This window comes from Lutjanus erythropterus, chromosome 8 (assembly GCF_056507025.1).
Source record: "Lutjanus erythropterus isolate fLutEry1 chromosome 8, fLutEry1.hap2, whole genome shotgun sequence".
In the NCBI taxonomy this organism is placed as follows: domain Eukaryota; kingdom Metazoa; phylum Chordata; class Actinopteri; order Lutjaniformes; family Lutjanidae; genus Lutjanus; species Lutjanus erythropterus.
In genome coordinates, this window is record NC_139324.1 from 19,841,596 (window position 1) to 19,865,727 (window position 24,132).

Below are 24,132 nucleotides of genomic sequence, written 5' to 3' on the forward strand. Positions count from 1 at the left end.
TTGTTTAAATAGAATATCCTTCATTTTAATGGAAACATGTTGATAAAAGCAGTGAGACTCTCCAGTGCACAACAACTTTAGATAAACACAAACAAAAACAGCAACAAATTAATTTATTAAAATATTAAAAACATCTGCGTGTGTGTGATGTACATTTGTACTTAACAGAAGGGGGGGTGGCAGCTGTTTTAAATGTCTGCATTCACAAAATACAGACAATTAAAACAATTCTTTTCAACATTTTAAATACCTTAAACTTTTTTTAATGCTGATTTTTAAGTAGTCTTCCGTATTTCAGCCCTGTGGCTCAGTTTGTTGCTGACTCTGTTACCTGACGCTTTACTTGATAGTTTAGTCCAAATCTGGGAACAGTTCACCTTGATGACACCAAAGCTTTTTCCAAACCAAACCAAGCTGTTGATCAGGAGACTACAACTTACGCAGTCAGCATTCTGTTTTTGTTTACTGATTCAATTTAACATGTACAGAATCTGTCGGTGTCTTAAAAAGCGCTCTATAAATTAGATATTTCATTATTATAAAACTTCTACCCATGTGAGCATGGCACGATTGTTGCAAAGAAAAACTCAAAATAAAGCATCCTGCGTCCATTCAAACATCAGTGCTGATTGCTGTCAGCATCAATCTGCATCGACTCACAGAAGACAGTAAATTTATCACTTCACTCCCTGTACCAGCACATCCCAGCAGCCATCACTTGACTACTTCTTGTGTGCTGCAAGCATCAAATAAATGGTGCAAATAAAGTGTTGGTCAGCAGTTAAACAAAAATGTAGAAAGGTAATGTCCACAGACAGAGTTATGAGCCAATCCGAGGCCAGGATTCCATCCCCTGAGATCGAAGGTCATCGGAAAGTCACTTTCTTTGGTTTGTTTCCTCTTTAGAGAAAAAAAAATGGAGGTCATCAATGACAGTGTCACAGGTGATCCCACATCTGGACTGCTTGGTCCAGATTTGATTGTTTTAGGTTCACTTCCCTTTTTATTAACCCTCCATCCATTGCAGTCTTTTTCAAGTCTTTGAACTTGTCTGTATTTGTGAAGGCATTTAAAGCAAAATCGTCTAAAAAGCAGGTCAGATTCAGGTGTGTTCAGGAGACACTCACTTGAGACATTTTATCACCCGTCACACTCAAGACAGGTCTGTATTGAAACCAGATGGGCTTGACTTGTCGAGTCCGGACTGATTTCATTGGCTAGTAATGATCGACAGCAGTAGTTTCTACCGCTGTGGACAAACTGGGTTGCCATATTGTCATACACGGCAATCAATCCATCCGTCCGTCTGTGGCAGCCATCAACGCATATGTCTCATTAAAACTGTTGCACAGTCACATCACAGTGTTGTGGCCAGAGGTGGCAGTCAGGGTTAGGAAGTGCTTTCTCTTTTGTCGTTTTTAGGAACGTAGTCCCAGCTGTCTCTCCTGAACTCCTCTTCTTTTTTCTCCTGGTAGTTCCTCTTAAAGAAACCAGCCTGAGAGATGGACAGATAGACAGACACACAAGTAGAGAGACAGACAGAAAGTCAAAAAAAAATGAAGCTGGTGTTGCTCCTCCAACCTAAATTTGGCTAATTAATGATAAACCATTTGGGGTTTTTGCAATACTGTCATTATCTTGTGACATAGAGCAGTTTATCTATACATTATATTTATTAAATTACAATATACTCTGTTTTACCACTACTATATGTTGTGATATACTGTAGTTCTGAGTAAATTCTCAGTAAATTATACTGCGATATACTGCAGTTTGTCAGTGACAAGTTTAATGTCACTAAGTGTTCAAACATTAAATGTCATCAAATCAAAGATATTGGTTTATGACAGGCATTTATTCTACCTTCCACAAGCACCAGATGAGAGCAGCCAGGATCATCAAACCCAAAACTAAACTGACGACGATGATGAAGACTTTCACTGTTGTTGAGGGTTTCTGGGTAAATAGAGCTTCCACCACCACCTGCAAATGTACCACATACATGATTATAAGTAACAACTAGTGCTGTTGGTTCTTGGTTGTGGCTGGTGTCAAGGTGTTTTACCTGCGCTACAGGTTGTCCGTGGATGAGGACCGTGTGTGGACCTCTGGGATTTGACATCATTGCAGTGCTCTCGATCTTCATGATACCATGACGACCCTGAGACATAGAAGCAGACAGATGTTTTCTCTGTTTCTGTTTTCAGTGGAAAAACTAAAGACCTGAGATTCAGTCAAGCCTTTTTCACGTAAGGTGCGTTGATATTGTTGGCCTGGTATGTGTTGGTCACTGGCATAAACACTTGTATTTGCAATTCTATTTTTTTATTTGTAAATGTATTTCACGCTTGCCTCAGATTTCAGCTGAAACTCATTTCTTCCTTTGACTTCTTAATAAAATCCTTCTGATTAAAAGCTATAATTGTGGCTTTTACTAGTGAAGCATCAGCAGGAAGTGTTGAGTCACAGTCACTGAGAGCAAATCTAATTGGGTTAGTCTGAACTGAAATTATCTTGATGGATCAGTTTGACATAATTTCTACACAGGCCGCATAGTGACAGCAGTATGTTAACAGTGCAACAGCTTCAGTTCTGCGCCTGTGTCTACACATGATGACTTTAGGTACAGTACCGGAGCTTGCAGTAGCACAGCAGGGTTCAGTCTGGTCTCCAGTTGGATAGTGGCCTCTTTCCCCACGTCCACGTTACCAAGACGACAAACCAACCGCTCACACAGCTCATCACGACGACCACAAAACTGCGCACACAGAGAACAAAATTTACACATTGTAGGTCAGTGTGTATTCAGTTTGTTGTAGTGATGAATTCTGACTTTCTTGGTCATAAAGTTTTATTTATGCAACTGTGGCAAGGATCATCAAAGTCATTAAGATAAGTGGAATAGGTCTAATAGGTGTGTGTGTGTGTGTGTGTGTGTGCGTATGTACCATTCTACGGGAGGAAGTAGAGGAAAAGAAGAAGATGAGCTGTTTGATGAAGGAAGCTTGAGGGACATCACAGCCCTCAATGACTGAAACAGTTTTGTCACTGATCGAACACACGCCATGGGACGACTGCAGACAGAAAAAATCAAATATTATTATTATTATTATTATTATATACACACACACTGCTACAACCATTGGTGTTTCCACTGTGATTATTACAACTGCTACTACACATACAACTACTACTATTACCACAACTACTGCTGTACTTCTACTGCTACTTCATCTACCACTTCCACCATGATCTAATCAGCAACCGCCATGGCTGAGTGTTAAAGCCAAAACATAAGTGTCAACAAAAAAGCAAAATGTGTCTGATTTTGTATCTACAACTCTTCTTATGTTTGGAAAAGTTGGCAAGTCTTGTTTAATTATTCTTTGGTCAGACAGTTCCTGATTTCTTCCCCAGTTTTAAACCATGCAGTCTGCTCTGAGCTATTGTAGAAACATGGTGATTCAACATGACGACCACCGTGGAAGAGGACCCACATCCCCTGCAGATATAAATGGTTCATTCTAAGGTAACAAAAACACAATCATTCTTATAGTCAGATAATATGAACACATGCTTGTGAATATTATATTCCATTCCTGACATATTCTGACAATAGATCCCTGTGAATCTTAACATTAACATTTAAAAATATTGTATCATTTCAATCTGCTCTCCATCCATTGTTACTGAAAGTTAGTTTGGGGTTTGATTACTTTTAATACTGCAGTTTCTCTGCTACCAAAACATCATGTGTATATCCCAAACTTCTCCCCACAAATACAAAGTCAATAAATATTGTTCAATACAATACAATAACATCAGGTTTAAGTAGATCATTTCACTTCTAATGTGAGTCTGATTGCAGACTTTTTATAGAATAAGTGTTCAATTAATATTACATTATAGATGTTTCATCCTGTCACACTCAAACATTTTTTTCCTGGTTCCCACCTCAGCCTCGCCTCAGCACCAGCCCTCAGCTAGGTTTCTCTGGTTCCAGTAACTCATAAAGATGGTGGTAAATGGTAAACTCAAACACCAGCCATCGAAATATATCTTCAGGAACCAAGAAGATACTACAAATACTTTTTATACTGACCGTGCTACTTCTGCTTCTTCTGTTGCTACTGCTGGTATTGCTATCGCTCATGCTAGACGTACCTGCCAGTCGACCACCTGCAGCAGTCTGTGTTGGTAAGGTGTGAGGATCTTCGGTAGCACAATGTCAACCACAGTATCCAGAGACCTGCTGGGACCAGCGTTTAACACCTGCAGACACACAAAACAACAAGTATATGTGGATGGGTATGATTAGAATAAACTTTTTGCCTCCTTATTGTTTATTTTATTTGATGCTATAAAAATAGGGTTTCACGTCATGATAAATGCTGGTGTGACCAGGCCTTTTTTTCCCTTTTGTCTCTCTCTCCCCATCTTTGTACATTCATGGAATAAATTATTGAGATTAGTGCAAGTTCTTAATACTAAATTTTTTTTCACTGTTGCTATCCACATTTTTTGATATTTAATGCTTTTAATGTTAAGCGGAATTCAATTTGGGCTCCGTCTGAAAACACCTAAAAGAACCTCTGAACCAAACTGATGTTTACCTTGTATGTGTAGTTGAATCTTTCAGTGTAGCAGTCGACTGGAGTCGACTCTTCCTCTCCAAACACAAACGAGGTGGGAGTCACAAAACTGTAAGACAGATTGACAGACGGACGTCAGTGGCGGCTGGTGATTGTTTTCCTGTGTGGGGCTACATGTGCTGAGGGCTTCTGCTTACACACTAACAATGTCATCATCTAGCTTGGTGCACTAAGCTTTTAGTACTATAGTAATAGTAATGTATGCTGACTGACCCGTGGATGTTGACATTGACTCCATATTTGAGGGGAAAAGCACGACTGATGGCGTTGTCATGGAGATACTCCTCCCTCTCATAGTTATCACTGAAGAGAAAAGAGATTAACACATAATTAACTTGCAAACAGCTCATCTTTAATCCACAGATGGATTTAATCATTGAAATGCCAGGAGGATGATCTTAAAGTTTGTGCTAGTATGAGTGAATTTTTATACTGTGCCTTACAAAATTTATTTATCACCATTCAAATAGCTTTTTTATTCTCTTAAATACTGATACAACAATAATGTAACACTGTGGATGAAAATATTCTTCATTACTGTTTCTTTAGCTTTTGATGTCTACGTTTACTTTATTGTTAATGCTTCTATACTTTTACTTTGGCAAAAAATTGTTAATGAAGTGAAGGTTATAGAGGATTTCTTAACCTCTGGAGATATGGAGGGATCCTTACCTGCTGGTTTTGATGTGAATGATGATGTCACCAGGTGTGCTGTTCTGGCTAACATCCAATAGGAAGCTGATATTCATCTACAAGAAAAGTGAAACGCATCAGTGACTTCAAATGGTTTTCAGTTGACTGATAGTTGCAGGTTGATCAATTTGATTTTTATTTTATTTTATTTTTTACATTTTTCACCTTTCCTGCAGACTATGAGTTTCTTTATTCCTTTACTTTTTCATCTATGTCAAATTGTGGTAATACTAAACTTTAACTTTTTACACACTGAAGGAAATTCCACTTCCAAACTGCTGTTCTGCCTTTTTCTGAGGGGAACTGCGATATTTCACAATATGTACTCTGAAAAACAACTGAGACGAAGGAAATACAGCAAATATCTGCTGATGAGACGAAAGCTGGAGAACAAAAAGTACAAACAGAACAACTAGTGAATATCACGGCTATCCAGACATTCACGCCCTCCTTAGGATGAACTTCTCATCTAGCACCATCGTTGGGTCAACATTTGTCCAGTGATTTGCTTTATGATTTGATACCACTGATGTCATTCCCATCACTATCACCTGCTCTGTGTTTTGCACTAATTAGCTAATTTTAGCATGATGGCACACTAGAGTAAGATGGTGAAATTGATAAATTTAACTAAAAGCATTGCTATCCCTAAGTTCAGCCTCACATTGGCCTTGTCCACCAACATGGAACTGGCCCCATTCCATTTCAACCGGAGCTTATTTGGAGGTAAAGGGCCCACAGAGCCACTAGCATGACTCAGGACACAAGGCAGACATCTGACATTTTCAGACATTAAACTCCTTTCAGATGATTTTGAGACTAATGCCAGTTGTCCACATGTACTCCCTGTTGCTGTCAAAGTCACCATGTGGTATTGTACATCCGTTTCCTCAGAATAAACCAGTCTCCAACCTGCCAAATGTGCCATGAAAATAACAATGTGCCGGGTACCTTACTTTTAAAGGGAATGGGAGATGACACTGATTCATTTACGCTACACCCAAACCACATCTAAACGACATACAACCCATTTGTTGCACTATGTACTATGTACTTTAGATCATGTGCTATAGATGATTTAAATGGGACCCTAAGTCTTGTTATAAATCAGCAGTATGTGATTGGCTGAGGTTTACAGTACCTGTGCATGGGCTGAGAGGAGGAGGCTGGTGACGCTGCAGTCAACACCAGCTGTCGTACTGTTGGCTTCCTCTGTGACATCACAACTGACCGTGTTGTCCTGCTGCAAACATACAGACATACAGTTTCTTGTGGTTACTTTGTTTAATGAGGTTTTGGTGTTGAAAACCACACCCACTGCTACCACCAGTAACCAAATTAACCAGCAACATGATGTTAACTCACATTGTTCAGTACTTTAATGTAGTGGATGTTGTTGGGGAAACGCAGCGTCAGTCGCGGCAAGAAGGCGTCATCTCCAGAGTTCTGTAGCAAGGTTTTCAACATGATGGTCTGTCCAGAGCCAAGAGGAAAGTATTCCTGTTGACTGATGACAAAAACAACAAGATAAACAACAACAACAACACTGATTTCTCAGTCAAAACCTACAACAAAAAGAAAAAATACTAACTAAACTAACAAGGTACACTTGGATATAAACTTAACAAGTTACACTGGCTGAGGAGTATTTATAACCAGCCACATAGTAGTGTTTTGGGAAGAGATGATCCACTTCTGAGAATAGGCACTGACTGCAGAACACCTAAACTGATGGGAGAGATGGGCGCAGCTCCTTTAAACAAAACTCATTCATTGCCCATCCCTAAAGAACACAACGGCTGCGTGGTCCAGCCAGAACCAAGATCAAAGCAGTACTGCTGACTGATTTTCTAAATAAATCCTCCTCAATTTGCCAGCTAATTAACATCATGTGTTACCGTCTGACATGAATAGCCTCCACACTGTATGTTGTTTGTAGACACATTGACAATAAAGCACTTCACATCTATGACCTGTGTGTGATTTAAATGCTATAACTGGACAAATAAAATACAACAAGTGCTAATTTTGCTGAATTGAAAGGTGCCGCTGTTTTAACCTCTTCCTCCCTCTGCCTTGTTCATTGGAATTCACACACAATTCCATGCTGTGTGTGTGTGTGTGTGTGTGTGCGTGTGCGTGCGTGCGTGCGTGCGTGCGTGCGTGCGTGCGTGCGTGCGTGCGTGCGTGCGTGCGTGCGTGCGTGCGTGTGTGTGTGTGTTACTTACTGTGGCAGCATGAGTTCAGCTGACAGCTGCATGTTGGTCGAACAGTCTGCCAGTCGACAGGATCGAGCAAACCGAGTCTGACAGAATGAAAGAGGCAGGGGGTTTATGTATGACATCAACAATGATAATAATAAGTCTCATTATGGATGTTACAGATGACTAACATAACCTCTGACAGATTAGCAGGAAGTCATTATCAGTGTGTGTGGTGGAGCTAAAATCAGATTAGCTGTTTCCTTCCCTTTTCAACAGATCAATTTGTTGATGAACAGACAGATTTGACAATGACGCCGCTCCAACAGGAAACTTGGTTTAGTTATCAGAATATTTTTTTGTCTTATTCTTAATCTTGCATGTTACTCTACTACAGTGGTTCCCAAACTTTCTCTGCTGGGCCCCCCTTTAATCAATTAATTTTAAACAGTTCTTCTGCAGTGGCTCTGCCAGGAACTTGTTTGCAGAAAAGCAATTCCTCCCTCATATAATCTTCATCTATGAATCTGACATTACGTTATCAGTAAACAGTCTTTGTTACTGTCAGTGGCGTCATCCATCTGCAGAGAAAAGCGGCTGTCACGCACCTTATCGTTAATGAAATTGTTTTGGAAGCACATTTGGTGATGCTTCATCCTCTGCTTTACATTTACACAGGAGCCCCATCAAAAACTTGTTCATGTTATGCTAGAAGTGTCCAAGCAATACCGTGCCTCACCGCGCCCCCCCTGCAATGGTACTGCGCCCCCCATTTTGGGAACCACTGCTCTAGTAAGAGAATCACGGCACAGTGCACAAAGAGGTGGTAGTAGTAGTAGATCATACAGACCTAAGTAAATATAAATCAAACTAAAAGGTAACTGTAGGCTGCTATTCAATTTCAGTAAATATTAAGTACATGGTATTCTGATAAAATGTCAATATTTGGTGTAATGAAGGAGTTCATATAAAGAGTTAATAAACTGGGCAATGCAAAATGTTACAAATTTAACAATTTAAAATTTTCTTAACTTTGACCTGAGTTGTTCTGATCTACAAATAAAGGTAAAGGACAAATTAATAAGCACTGTCACAAAATGTATCTATACAATATAAAATCATAACTGAGACCTTACTAAGAAAAATTTGCTGCCGTGAGATTCATCTTCCAGGTTTGTTACAAAAGTTTATCTGTGAAAAAGTAATTTTGCCTGATAATCAGAGTAGAAACTAATCAGTACCTGATTGGTGATTGTATTCTGGTGTCCTGCGCTCTGCTGAAGAATCGGTTTTAACGGAGGGAAGGTCTTGGAAGAGCCTCTTAAGGTGTTTGTTTCTCTGTGACTGTAAGAAACTTCAAACTGGACTGGAGTAAAAATATCCCTCACATCTTTCTGTAGGAGGAAAAAACAGGCACATAGGAGGAATAAACACGGGTAGCATCACTGCACCAAACATGTTTTTTCACTTAAATGCAATTAGATTTATTCACTGTATATTTTTTTTTGTTTGTTACCCTTTGGTAAGCCACATGTGTTGTACAGGTGAGCTGGCCATGTCGTGCTCTCACACGCCCCCTTGTGCTATTGGATGACCCATTACCATGGAAATAGAAACGATGAGGGAAGGATGGCTTATGGAGGAGGTCAGAGGTCAAATTATATTGAAGATCTGAAGAGGAGAGAAGAGGAGAGGAGGGAAACAATCAAAGATCAATGCCCTCTTGTCTTGTCCTGTAACCATCAAGTGCATATGTAAGACCTTTTTACAGGTCAGTGGGAGATAACGCTTTCAACTAACCCACTGAGCTATTGTTAGCTTAATTGGCTAGCTAGCTATAACTGATACAGACCTATATTCTTAAACATCAGCAGATTGGGTCTAAAATCGTTTTAAATTAGCACATTAGAGTCTTATAGACTAAACAGTTGGGTTAGTACCGATAGCTCCTCTGAACTGTCTGGACCGCACACTGAAGCAGACGGTTACATTGAAGCAGACCGTTGGAGTCTTGTGTTCTCTGCAGAGCGCCATCTGTGGGTCAATCTGCTCGGGCAGAGTAAGAGACGCCTTCACCTGAATCACAGGACGGGTCCTGCAGCACACAGGAGACATTCAGATAATGATTACAGCATGCTGACCAGGTTGAAATACAGTCATATGACAGGTTATTATTTACAATTGCAGCAGAGGATGGGGAACTTTTGGTTATGCTGTTGCGTGATGTCCTGATGTACACTTCTATGAAAAGAGGAAGAACTACAACTGAAACATTTCTACATCCTGTTTGAACAGGAAACATCAATGTTGTTTTACCTGAGAACAACAGCTGAGTCTGAGAGGAAAGCACCAACTGCCACATCTGCAGAGACAGAGAGAGTTTAACCTGTTTTAAAGAAGATCTAATGAGAACAGAAATGAACAATATGGCAAATGCTGTGACAGAGGAAATGTTTGTTGTGACATTTCATCTTACCCTGGTAGCCATTATCATCAATGTCAATGCCAGAACTCAGCGACTGGCCAAACATCCTGAGGTCACGACCCAGGGTGGATCCAGTAATCCTCTGAAAAACACACACAGACCTATCATTATAATTATGGTTATTGTTGTTGTCATACACGTCTTCTGTATCGGTGCTGTGGTTGCACCTGAGATGGAGTCGATGAGATGCCCTCCCTCCTGCCATTGTAAATGTAGACGGCTCCTTTTAGGTCGTCTTCCTGTGGAGCACCAACTGCCACATCTGCAGACACACAAACAGAAGTTTATATTACAGATCTCATGAGGACCCATCAGCCTAACCTCAACCTTTTCCCTACATAGTGGCTTCATTTCTTCCAGATTGACTTTGTGTTGTTTTTCTATGAAACCTGAAACTTGTTGCGGTTCGTTAATCGATTGTAACCTCTGGAAGGTTAGATCCAAATTTTCTGATGGTGGCAAAGCGTGTGTTGGAGAGGGGCCTGGATGAATGACCTAAGTATTGCTAAAATCCTGGCTGAGGCTGCTGGGAAATATTCAGCAACATGAAAGCCTTCAGGAGTACTACATGAACATGAGAAAATAACAGCATGGTCCTTTAATATTTAACCTGAGTCCTTTGAAGATGTGAGGGTCTGAAAGTCAAACTGCTTTCTTTAACAAAGGGAGAGCTACTGGAAAACACACACACACACGCACACACACACACACACACACACACACACACACACACACACACACACACAGCCTTTTATATATGTAGCTGTAGCAGATTACAAGGCAGGTTCAGTTACAGCGCAGCAACAGTTTGTCATTACAGTTTTAATGAACTTAATGACACACTCCACCCCTCACTCTCTTTCTGACACCGACACACACAGATGGTGAGGGATTTGAGTGTGTGGGCGTTGTGTTAAGACAGTGTTGTGTGATGTTTCTCTGTTATCAAGAAGTGGCAGTTACTATAGGTGGGTGGGTTGTTCCCCCACGTTAAGAAGCCTCACACACACAGGCAGTATGTGTTTTTGGTTGTTTAGTGCTGCAGCAATTATAGCTTTTTTCACGGTATTAGCAGCAGTGGTATTAGTACTGCATATACTTTAAATGGTTTCAGGAGAGTAAAAGCTGATACGCCGGGCCGTAAAGGAGGTCATTACCGGGGTAACCGTCGTCGTCCAGGTCCCCCAGGTCAGCAATAGTCTCTCCAAACCGGGCGGCATAGGCGTCACTGCCAGTCAGCTGAAACTCTGCCTCTAACAGCTTCGCCTGAGTGCGTTTGAGAAGAAACAGACGACACAAACTGAAGCTGCATTTCAATTTGCATACTTTTTACTGAAGCTACAGCTACAGAACATGATCCTCCTGTCAGCCATGTTGGCTCGACAGAAATATCCCAGTTTAATATTCACCATTTTGTGCTAAAATAGTATGTATTCAAGTCTGTGTGTGTGTGTGTGTGTGTGTGTGTGTGTGTGTGTGTGTGTGTGTGTGTGTGTGTGTGCTCACCTGTCCCTGGTTGATGTACACATGGACTCTTCCCTCCTCCCTGGAGATGCCTGTTGCCATGGGAGCGCCAACCAACAAATCTGACAAACCATCAGCATTCAGATCCACCGCACACACACTGGAGCCAAAGTAAGATCCAAGCTACAAAAACACACAGACACACACACTAAGCGCTAAATATTCCACTGGTTTAAATGGAAGATGCTAATGCTAAGTGGCCTCTTACCTCTTTTCCAGACACCTGAGAGATGACCCTCAGCATGCTGTTGTCTACTGTGAAGATGAAGACCTGCACATCACAAAAACACAAACACATGCACTAATTTCAACCATCACAACAACAAAAACACACATCATCACCAACAACTTGGCTTTTATCACAAATCTTCAAGTCTTCACAACACTATCAAGAGGAAGTGAGGAGGAGACAACTGTGTTGATGTTGCAAAAATGTCTCAAGCTGATCAAAACACACAAACACAAAGAAACATCCAGCCTTTCAGAGCACTTGGTAAACAGCAGTACAGTACACGTAGGTCTTACCTTGCCCTTCTGGTTGTATTGTGGAGCTCCACCCACCACCTCCACACTAGTAGGACTCAGGAAGTGACCAGCTCCGACGGAGTAACCTGAACAACAGCACGACACACTGTCACTGATTCAGATTTTTGCCATCGTAGAAACTAAATACAGAGTATTTCCATTTTATGCTACTTTAGACTTCTATTCGCCTGAGGAAATATTGCATTTTATGCAATTACATTTATTTCACAGCTGTAGTAGTTATTTTTCAGCTTAAGATTTTACAAACAAAACATATAAGATAAGTTTTATACAGTAGATTCTTAAAAAGTAAACCAGTGATTCCAAATCACTTAAAAGCTATACTATAAGAAGTGGTTTGTAGCAAAACACCACGACACGTTTCAGTTGCTTCTAAGTAGAGATGAAATGGTATAAAAATTTCACAACTACAGTGGCCAAAACTATGAAGGTTATCAGTTGTATTGTGGTATTGTTAAAATGTGCTGAAAATGTTTTTTATTGGAAACCTCACAATGAATTGAAATAGCATTATGTCCTTTGCGATGTTAGTGTTTTCATGGATTGTATGGTGCACCTGCATCTGGGAGACTGTTGCTGACTTTACTTGATTACTGCGCTTTGAAAAACTCATGGTAAATACTGTTTAGCATTACCACGGTTTAAATGATAATTAAAATTTGGACCAGTAATACTAGTCATCAGGAATTTTCTCATGATTTATCTTGATGCTGGTAATCATTTCCCTTAAGTGGTTAGCAGTTGCATTTTCAAACATGGTTTTCTTTAAATCATTTTTGTTTTGTCACAGGAGTCTGGAGCAATATAAAGACTGTTGAGTTGGCTCAGACACCAGAAACAGATTAAGGAGGAGCAGAGAGGTTTTTGTCACACCCATTTGAGTGGGACAACTGACATGGATTTTTTTATGATTGCTTTGCAAATTAATCTCATAATCATTATAATAAATGGCTAAGCATAACCCAAACCCAATTCATAAAAGTGAACAAAAACTTGAATGACAATATTTCAAAACTAATTTCTAATCATTTTTAGATTCTTACTGTCATGTACACAAGACCCTGAATTACATAGTTAGAATACTACTGTGGATCTGAATTTCCGGTAACTTTAAGTTTACGTATAATGGAGTATCTTTACAGAGTTGAATTTGTGCTATTGAACATATTTTTAAATACTTCTTCCACGACTGATGAATTTTGACTGTCAGTATAGCCTCCCTCTCCTATGCAGATGCTGGACTTTCAAAATGACGCAACTGAAACGGTGCTCCCAGAAAAACATGTTTACATGAAACTCTTCTCAGCTTCACACCTGATTGGACAGTGGGCCTCACACAGGAACAACACATTTCAGCCTGATGGATCTCACCTTAACTCTACTTGTGTAAAAATTTGCCACTATGCCTGGAACAGAAATAGTCTGACTTTCCGTGATATGTTTTTATAGTTTAGCTTTTTAAACTGATTAAACAAACATGCTGTGACGTGTTAATTAGCAGCCTTTAGAGGTGGATTGTGTTACTTCTGGACAAAGCAAGACTAGCTGTTTCTTTGTGGTAAGCTAAGATAACCTGCTGCTTACTGTAGCCTCATATTTACTTACTCTAGAAATAAGAGAGGTATTCATTTTCAGATCAACCAAAAAGGGTTTGGGATTTGGTTTTTGGTTAGGTTTTGGTGTGAGAAAAAGGAACACAAACACAACCACAGCTTTTGCGTATGTTCACAGACCAAACCTCAATCTTTGATGTTAGCTGTTACTTCCTGCTGATTTGTGCTGTTCAGTGAGTTTGTACTGCTGTACACACACACACTCGCTCATAAGGAGACAAAAGGCTTACACTCACATCATATCATATTTTTCAGCCTGTGCTGGTGTTACTGTCTGTGTCAGTTCATCAGTGTTTTTGTCATCATTCGTCTTTTCATGTCTTTACTGACATACTGCAAACATGAAAATGTTTTCTTCTTTTCACAGCAAATACCACCTTCACCTTGAAAAGTATCACACCTTTCTGCTCAGCATCCTGTTCTGCACAAATACTGAGAGGTGATGATAGTGTGGTGGCTTCATATATACATTCTCAGAAAACACGACTACTGTGTTCTTGTCTTTCTGCAGTAAATGAATCTCTTACACATCATGTAACCCTGGTTTCTTGATTAGGGATTCAAAAATAGCTGACTCTTTATCATGCAAATCCTTAACTGAGTTTTACCATGCAGGGTTTCTGCAAGGTTCACAAAGTTAAATTCAAGACTTTTTGAGACCTTTTTAATACCACATACGTAGAATGCAATTTAATAGGCTACCTGACGCTAGCCAATTAAAGGCTAGTCATTATATTGGAAAAAAAATCAATATGACCTGTGCCAAGATAATTGACAGAAAATGGGAAGTACTAACCCTTTAAACAGGATTAATTAATTTACATTCATCTAAGATTTGGCTAATGCTACCAAGCTTATTAAGAGAACATGAGCTCCAGAGCTACTGTAGCTGGAAGAAGTGACAGTGTTTGTTACAGGTCTGATAGTGCTGACACAAGCTCTCCAAAAACAGGACTGAATAGCCTCCTGCAGCACAATCCACTGTCAAAACAATTCTACTGTTAGTTTCTAAGTGTATAAAGTCTCTTGACAGCCCACAATTGGATTAGTAAACATCTTATAACTAATATTTATGGTAAGAGAAGCATGTCAGAAGAGGACAGAAAACACTCTTTTGTCTTTGACATCATTAAACTTTTCAACTCATCGCTGTTTTCCAGCGGTAATATTCCTTCCACTCACACACTAAGTGCCAAATACCACGTGAGTACATGGCTCTTTCTGTAAATGATGAAGTCAGTAATGTTACATACTGTAGTTCTGAGAAAAGCTTAGATCAATACACAGCAAGGTTGTTTACAAAGAGAGAAAACAAAAAAACAGTTGCATTAGCAGTAATAGCAAACTTATGATTTGATTTTGCACAGGTAAAGCAGACAAAACTAAAACCATGGAAAAAACTGTTGTCTTACAGTTGCAATAATTAACCAACTAATCGATTAGTTGATCAAAATAAAATTATTATTATTATTCTTAAATGCTTGTTCCAGCTTCTTCAGTGTAAGAATTTGCTGCTTTTCTTTTGCATTTATGGTAATAAATGATGTGTCTTTGGGTTTTGGACTGTTGGTTGGATCAAAGACATGATATTTTATAGAATATATGATAAATCATGAAAATAATCGCTAGTTGCAGCCCTATGTTGTATACTGGTAGAAGTGACAGTATTACATTAGAAGTACTGGTACAGTGGTGGGTGTATCAGTTACCGAGGTAGCTTCCAAAGCTGACAGCTCCAGCTTCATCGTCCAGGTACACCGACATCCCTCCACTGGATGTGTTGAAGACCAGAACTGACCCCGTCCAGTAAGATGTCCCTGGAGCCCCCATGATGATCAGATCCTGAGAGAAACAGTCTTGATGATATAATGTGACCTTTATCTGTACTGATCCTCTATCAAGTCTCTATTATACATGTGACATATCTCTGTATATCACAAAATCATAAGTTCTTTGTTGCTTTAAAAAATGGAAGTTGTGAGTTTTCATTTTTGATACAGGAAGTTAAGAGTGTTTGTTTTCCTTACTAATAGGGTGAAAATTAATTTCTACATTACAAAACCATGAGGAGGAACAAGAAACGAGGAGATGGCTTCCTTGGGCTCCAGATATTAAAAGCATCATGTACTTCTGAAGTTATACATAAGACAGCAGTGATGGATCATGTTCTGTCCGCTGATGGAAACACTGAAAAGAGGGATTTTAAAGAAGGTTGTGTGCTACTGACCTCTGTCAGGAAGTTGGAAATACCCGCCTGACATGACCCATAATCCTCACCGAACTTCCTCTGGTGGTCTGCAAGAGACAGACACCGACAAACAGTGACAGAAATGTTGAGAGGTGAAGGTGAACAAACAAATAAGATGATAAAACTCAACAGTTTTCCTCATGCAGCCAAACAGCTGCTGCTTTCACATGCTCTCATGAGGTCTCACTCTCAAAAGTCTGTATCTGGACTGATATACAAATTCAAACATTTGAATGTCAGCAGACAGACATGAGCAAGACAAAGAGAGTCTATACTGAACTTTCATCAAATGGCCACAAACACAACACTAAATGAACGATAATGTTGCTCTGTAACACTTGGATGTGTAAAGAAGCAACTCTTTGGGAAGTAGATGATGGGTAACAAGAAATAAGCAAAATACAATATATTAAAAACAAATAGGCTTCAATTTCCACTGCACCTATAAAATGTAGACCACCCAATGACCAGTGCTGGAAAAAAATCCCTCCTTATGCCATGATGAAAGTAACTAATAAATGACCTCTACCTGTTTGTGGAGGTGTAAATTTAAAGTAACACCTTCAGCCTTATCTTATAGCCTGTGACAGCCAGTCCTCACTATGTTGAGCCTAAACAACATTTAGAATTACACATAAACAGTCCGACAGTCCACTGATTCTGATTCCTATGCACATTATTCCTAGCCACACGATACCTTGTGTGAATTATTTGTACTACATCTGATTATTACCGTAGCAGCACCTGAGATAGTATGCTCCCATTTTCTTTGAAATTTTTGTGAAATAATTTATGTGAGAATACAACCTGTCAATGCTAGCCATTCGCTTAATCTCACAAAAAAAAAACTATAGAAAAACAACTGCATAAAATGACAAACTGATGTGATAATTAAACATTTAAATTAGTGACCTTTAGAGGTGCTGGTGGGTGGATTTTTTTTTAACCTTTGGACAGAGCCCAGCTAGTTGTTTGCCCTTGTTTGCAGTCTTTATGCTAAGCTAAGTTAGCTGCCTGCTGGCCATATTCATATTTCCCCCACATCTCCAGGAGTTAGTGGTATGCTATATAATCAGAAGACACATTGTGAGTTGGTGGGAATAACATTTTTCCATGAAGGAAACAAAAAAAAACAATTCATTTCCTTTCAGAAATAATGCTGAGTACTGAAACAATGAAAATACTTACATAATGTGTGTGTGTGTGTGTGTGTGTTGTGTATGTGTGTGTTGTGTGTGTGTGTGTGTGTGTGTGTGTGTGTGTGTGTGTGTGTGTGTGTGTGTGTGTGTGTGTGTGTGTGTGTACCTCTGTAGCAGGGGATGATAGGTTGGCCGTGTCTCAGGTCATTGCTGTAGCGATAACAGACTCCATTAGGCAGTTTGTGGTTCTGGCCGTCTTTCTTTGAGTAGTAGACGTTCTTCCAGCGGTGACCACATGCCTGAACACACACACACACACAAAGCAAACAACACACAAACAACATGTGACATGGACTCATTAGTGACAAGTTAACAGCACAGTGTTGTCATTCCCATGACCCATGTCACTGTGACATAGACTCTGTGTGTGTTGAAGATCATCAGTCCTGTTGCGTATTCATTTTAAACCTGAAGTATTCCTGTCATGCACCGTGCCATAACGATTATCACAGTGAGACTGCTGGTGCTGTAAATAGTCTTGCTCAATCGATAATTTAAAGCCTGTTTCAGACAAAGAAATCTTTAACATTGTTTGCATTATATTTTAAAACACAGCTCTTACATAAATGTTCCATAATGGCTTTACTTATCCATGACAGGACAAGTGTAATTAGAGCCACAGACACACTGAGGAACAGCAATCAGTTGGAAAGTATCAATATGAAGTAAGATGAGTATTTTGTTACTGTGATGGACTTACTAAGTTACTCTGCTGTTGAATGACTGTTTTCTCTTGTCCATTATTCATAAAAAAATCATTTCATCATCAAATCATCAAAGTCAATTTGAAGGTGTGGAAGCGTCTTCTAAGCCTCAGAGTGTATAGCCAGTGAATGATAATGCAAGGCATCGCCCACATATTGTTGATTTTGTAGTGTTAGCAATTCAAAACATCTGTCCCTATATATAAATTCAAAACTTGAGTGGATCTATCGTGCTGCAAAGTAGGGGTGTAACGGTATATTGATCTGGATCGATATATCAGTTCAATGTCTGATGATGCAATATGACCTATGTGACGTAAAAATATCCGTCTAAATCATCATCTTTACAATACACCTTTATTTTGAAATATGTGATATAGTCTAATATTGATCGCGGGCCCCCGAACTGAATCAAAATAATTTAACTGCAGACTTTGTGACATCAGGAAATATTGTATTAAAAAAAGAGCCCATATAATATCGTATTGTGATGATATTTGTGAGTTACACCCGTAGTGTGTTTGTCTGTGTAAATCTTGTGCTGCTGTAGTCTTTATGCTGTAGCATTCACTTCAGGCTGGACTTCCTCCTCATCTACTTTGTTTCCACTATTGACAATCAGCCATCATTTAAGATGGAGGAAGAAACATAAGCAGTCCCAGCTGACCAATCACAGCTCATCTGCAATCCCTCTGTCACCTTGATGTGTTGAATTACATTTCAGTGGAAATTTGTGTGTGTGTGTGTGTGTGAGAGAGAGAAAGTGTGTCTGTTACCAGGACATGTCCTCCATTGTCTCCAGGTTGTCTGGACAGACTGACTCCCAGCCACTGGTGATTACTGTCTGCTTCACACGTCTTCCCACAGCTTAGCACGTCTGCACACGATAACACACACACACAAATTAATTCACACGCCCCCTTAACACTTTGCATTAAAATGTGTGGCATATTTATGATGTTGTTGCACGCTCATTTGCATAAAGTGTAGCAGTTGAGTTGTCAGGAGAAAACACCAACCATATAAACAGTAGATGTAGAAATCTGTAGCTAAACAATTACAAACTCACGACAGGGACATTGTATATTTGAAATAAAATAAAATAAATAAATATCTAAAAAGGGAGAGGGAAGATCAAAGAAACAATTTAAATATTTTCAAGATCAAATTATTTAATGATATATTTTCACATTTATTTTCTTATTCTTTTACAGATTAATTCTTTTTTATGGCACTCCAGGAGAGAAACAGCAAGAGAGAAACTCAGACAAACTATTTATGTATGCAGTGGAGTCACTGTTTCACACCTCGAGCCTCCACAGATAATGCTGGGCTACTTTACTGTTAAAGGCCATTTCTGACCAGCTCATAGTGTTAACATAATAGACCGCTGAGTCCCACTCGCAAGCACGATAAGACTTTTGTGCCCATGATATGACAATACCAATAATGAACGTCTTTAGTCATGTTCAGACCAACAGTAACACTGCGTCCATGCTGCTTCATACTGCATAATGCAAGGAGTCTGAGGGCTATCCTGTAACCAAAAGACAGCTCTAGAAACTGCAACAAGTCATTTTACTCTCCATCTCAATGATTGTGAGATAAAAAGGTAGAATTACAAACTACATGATTTTTCACCTGGTATGTGCACATATTTGATTAGCAAATCCAGCATGGTGCCCTGTGATCTTTTTTGTTAGACCCTCTGCAGCAGCAGTCCAGTGGAAATGAAGGAGGCTGTGTTCTACAGCACAACATGCTAAAGTCAGTCTGAACACAGCTTTACTGGCACTACACAAAAGGCCATTACTTTCAATGGAAAGTGCAGCTGCACAAGCCATTTTGGTACACAGTGCCCTAATTTTCCATCAGCTTTTTGGAACTTTTGCATCAACGACCTCTGTTAAAGTTGACTTATTTGAGGCCACAGAGAACAGAACCAAAATGTTCAGTTCGATATAGAGAAGAATGGAAGTTTAAGCAGTGTGTTGTTAAGTGTTTTAATTTTTAAGATTTCCATGGAGTTTCTTTATAGGAAAGGTAATACCTCAGATATTATCTTTTGCTCTATTATGCACAAACCATGTGCACTTGCACAGTTGGGCTGAGTAACAGGTGAAAACACACAGACAGACATAAACACACCAGCATGCATGTGGTGGCAGCGGCGGGACTCTGCGGTGATCTCACAGCGGTAAACAGCTCCGGGAGATTGAACCAATGAATTGGAGGACAAGTTCGCTACTGGGGCTCCAACCACCAACCTGGAGGAGAAACAGAGAGACAGTTAAAGGATCTGTCTGTGTCTCTTCAGTGTCTGAATGGCATCTGTGTGTGAAGCATCAAAGAGCTTCTCTCACTCACAAGAACCAGCTAATTAGCATGCACACACACGCGTGAGTACACAGTTCTACTGTGAAGATTGCAGCTAATAGTGTTACCATAATAATTAAATTAGTGTCAAGTTATTTTCTCTGCACCTCTATAAGGACTGTTGTCATTGATTTTTGCCCTTTAAAGGTCGAAATTCATGATTGAGGAAATTCACTACCAACATTATTAACACCCATAATGCTTTGAAATGTAGTTGTTCCATTATCCAGATAATCATGACCAAATAATTCACTATAACACACTGAAGTTCATGCATAATTTAAGTTGATACAAGTTTAAAAATACAACATGACTGTGTGACTTTATGGACAGCTTCTCCTGCCATACTAGACAAGTGTACACATCAATAGATCACTAGAGGAATAACGACCAATCAAAGGCAAATCAATAGACAATCAACAGCAGAGCAGCCAATTAATAGAGGTTCAAAGGCAGATCATGAAAGAGTCAATAGTAGAGCTGCAACTAATGATTATATTCATTGTCTATTAATCTGTCGATTACTTTCACAGTTAATCAATTTGTTGTTTGGTCTTTAAAATGGCATAAAATGGTGAAAAATGTCAATCAATCAAGTTGAAGATGATGTCCTTTTGACTTTTCTTTAAAATTTACTAAAAACTGTTGGTGATTAATTTAATAGTTGGCAACTAATTGAGGGATCAATAAAACAACAATAGTAGATCAAAATCAGAAGAATAGTAGATTAATGAAGGATCAAGACCAGATTAATAAAATATTAATAAGTGATCAATAGAGAATGAGTAAATGTTTAATACAAGACAGATAGAAGATCAATCACTGCTGATTAATAGAGGACCAATAATAGGTCAAAATAGGTTTAATATTAGGTCAATAGAGGATCAACAGCAGATCAGTAACAGATCAATAAAACACTAATAGCTGATCCACAGTGGATCAATAGAGGATGACTTGATGTTCAGTAGGAAACAGATACATTGATGATAAAAAAAAAGCAGATTAACAAAGAATTAAGGATCAATATTAGATAAATAGAGGATCAATCACAGATCAATATCAGATGAATAGAATAGATTCAGACCAGTTGTGAGCTCTGTGGCGATGCAGCAGGACTGAGTATCCAAACATGGAGGCTGAGGGACCACTGAATTCCAGACTGTGGTCCTGATCCAGATTGTATCCCGCTGCAGGATGGACCAGGACCAGGATCAAGATCAGGCTGCAGTGCACACACATGCTGCCCACTGAGGGACGCATGATGGAGGACAAACTGCAGGACACCAGAGGAACACAAATCAACAGTCAATAAAAATCAGTACATATGGGATACGAAGAAACTTTAAATCCAGAGTGGCCACAAGATTGAATACACTTTAATACTTGAATATACTACAATATACAGGCAGTGAAGAAAAATTAAATTTTAAGCTATTTAAAGGAATTGCTGAAGAGAAGATTGACACTACTTTCATGTCTGTTCGATAAATATGAGGCTACAGCCAGCAGATACTTAATTTAGCACTGACTGACAGCGAAAAACAAGAGGAATCAGCCTGGCTCTGCAAAGCTAACAAAATCCTCCTTGTTTAAAGACCAGTGTGTAGGATTCAATGGCATCTAGCAGTGAGCCTGCAGATTAAACACCTTGTTTAATTTGCCCCTTCCTACTGTGGAGGAAAAACTATGGTGGCTGCAAAACTTAAACAAAACGCAACAGACCATATCTAAAGCAACTGATTGGCTTGTCTGTTCTGGGCTACTGTAGAAACACAGTGATGCAACTAGCAGTGTCCACGGAAGAGGACCTGCACCTTCTGTATATTAAACAGGTCATTGTAGGGTAACAAAAACAGCTATTATTTTCAGGTGATTATACACATACTAATTAATATTACGTTCCATTTCGGCCTTTAAAATTAATCTCTAAATAGTTGAGCTAGATGTACACCCACCTAGAGCCTGGTTTTGCTTGAGGTTTCTGTCCGCTAAAAGCAAATTTTTCCTCGACATTGTCACCTTAGTTATTGCTCTTGATGAGCACTTTCGCATCTCTGTAAATAATATTATAAAGACTATGGTCTGACCTGCTCTCTATGAAAAGTGCCTTGAGATAACATCTGTTAGAATTTGGCACTGTATAAATAAAAGTGAATTTAATTTAATACAAAAAATCCAATATATAAAAATAAAAAGTTGCCATTTTACTGGGTGTTATGTACCTGACCAGAAACTTACAGTAATATTTGCTGGTTGCCTGGCAACTGCTCCTGGCCATGTAATTTGTCACATAACCTACCACAAAACGGGACTGAGCCAGGCTCACTGTTACACCTGTTTATACCTTTTATATTAAGCTAAGCTAAGCTAGCAGCTGCTGGCTATAGCTAGTTACATATATAAAGAAGTACATTAGAGTCAGGGTGGAAAAATAACTTTTTAGTCCACTGGCCAAATGGCAAGTGAATGATCACATTTTCTGGTGAGTGACCCAAATCTACCAGGCTCTTGCATATTTAGCTAACCAGTATCCGGCTGGTGGCTGGTGCCAACTTTGTGCTCTGATTAGTATAAATTTCAGACTCTGAATCTCAGACTTAAACATGAAATGAGGCAGCTGGAAGAACAAACTGACTGAGAACAAATTTTGTCAAGGGAGGGCCCCCAACTGTCTTGGTGCGGCCCTGTCAACTGAACTCAATTCTTCTTAACTAGCTATATTTCTAATCAACTTGTGAGATTTTGATATCAGCTTGGAATTGATCAATTAAGTCGTGGTTCTATTTCTTAAGTTAAAAAAAAAAATGGGACATTTTTCATCAATTCACGAAAGTAAGGCTACAACTAATGATTACTATTGTTATCTTCAGTTTATTTATTGATTACTTTTAAATAAATAAATGAACGATTCTGACATTAGAAAATAAAAACAATAATTATCCAACTAGTAATTCATTTTTCACACATTCAGTTCAAGATAGACTGGGGAGGCAGGAAATTTACTTTCTTCATTAAGTTAACTCTGGTCATTCATTTTGTGTCAATCCGCTAATTAATTTATGAACAGACTAGATCATCGTTTCTGCTCAAACTGACTGAGTTTACCGTACCGGTCAGACAGCAGATGTCCCGGGTCAGTCGGTACCGGGTAGACAGAATCAAAGAATCGCACTGTAGTCCAAAAGTCTCCTTTAAATCCGTTTTGACCCCGGTGGGACGCGGTTGTCAAGCCTCCTGTTGCTCCTCCGTCTTTTAACCGTTAACCATCTCGTGCGTAAAGTTGGCTCTCCATCCGCTCGAGGCAGCGCACGAGGGACCGGGATGACTGTGAGCGACAGAAACGTGAAGCTCAGATCAAACTGAGTGAAACTGAACTGACGGATAGAAAAAAGTAACTCAGATGAAACCGAGTGAAAAAAAAACTAGAGAGAAAAATGAGCAAAAACTAAAGTTCATCAGAGTTTGACATGAAGTCTATGAAACTGAGAACTGAGGGCGCAGGAACCCCCTCCCTCCATCTGCGCGAGTGTGTGTGTGTGTGTGTGTGTGTGTGTGTGTGTGTGTGTGTGTGTGTGTGTCTAACGGTGTTTCCTCTCCACCCCCGCCATGTCCGCCAAGACTAGGGGCGCGGGTGTGTGTGTGTGTGTGTGTCTGTGTGTGTGTGTTCGGGGTGTTTCCTCTTCGGCTATCACCACAGTGCGAATGGAGTCGGTGTGGCTTTAATCTGATTTTTGTGTCTGAACGCTGAAACTCGCAGATACTCCAATATACAGCTTTAAAAACAACTAACTAACGACAACACATCAGTCCGACTTCGCACAGAGCCTTAACTGCAGAAAAGCGAAAAGCTGAAGTTGAGATAAAAGTTTTCAGCTGATAGGGTAAATTTGA

At 39.4% G+C, this 24,132-nt stretch overlaps 1 protein-coding gene across 2 annotated transcripts; it reads right to left on the reverse strand.

Moving 5' to 3' along the window:
- On the reverse strand, positions 1-23,471 carry itga4 (integrin alpha 4). 2 transcript variants are annotated; one of them, XM_084724834.1, is made up of 29 exons: positions 23,352-23,471; positions 21,326-21,514; positions 20,014-20,132; positions 18,642-18,742; positions 17,268-17,400; positions 15,942-16,009; positions 15,424-15,556; positions 12,081-12,166; positions 11,764-11,826; positions 11,538-11,678; positions 11,189-11,297; positions 10,199-10,293; positions 10,023-10,113; positions 9,863-9,908; positions 9,487-9,641; positions 9,063-9,217; positions 8,788-8,940; positions 7,574-7,650; positions 6,711-6,852; positions 6,487-6,588; positions 5,325-5,401; positions 4,866-4,955; positions 4,614-4,701; positions 4,165-4,272; positions 2,949-3,074; positions 2,633-2,758; positions 2,066-2,161; positions 1,864-1,983; positions 1-1,495 (listed from the first exon to the last, which is right to left on the reverse strand). In XM_084724834.1, exons 2-29 carry the CDS (start codon positions 21,499-21,501, stop codon positions 1,391-1,393), a joined length of 3,081 nt encoding a protein of 1,026 aa, XP_084580960.1. In that variant the 5' UTR covers positions 21,502-21,514; positions 23,352-23,471; the 3' UTR covers positions 1-1,390. The 2 variants fall into 2 exon arrangements, with proteins under 2 accessions (XP_084580960.1, XP_084580959.1); XM_084724833.1 differs by having other exon boundaries at positions 6,487-6,585; positions 23,352-23,387.
- Between the last annotated feature and the right edge of the window lie 661 nt (positions 23,472-24,132).

Bases quoted from the DNA above. Each gene is read 5' to 3' on its own strand.
- itga4 (XM_084724834.1), bottom strand. From the start codon at position 21,501: ATGCGTCCCTCAGTGGGCAGCATGTGTGTGCACTGCAGCCTGATCTTG. The intron at 11,679-11,763 runs GTAAGAGGCCAC...GTGTTTTTGTAG, and splicing joins CTCAGGTGTCTGGAAAAGAG to CTTGGATCTTACTTTGGCTC. The intron at 10,294-11,188 runs GTAATGACCTCC...GTGTGTCTGCAG, and splicing joins GGACGACGACGGTTACCCCG to ATGTGGCAGTTGGTGCTCCA.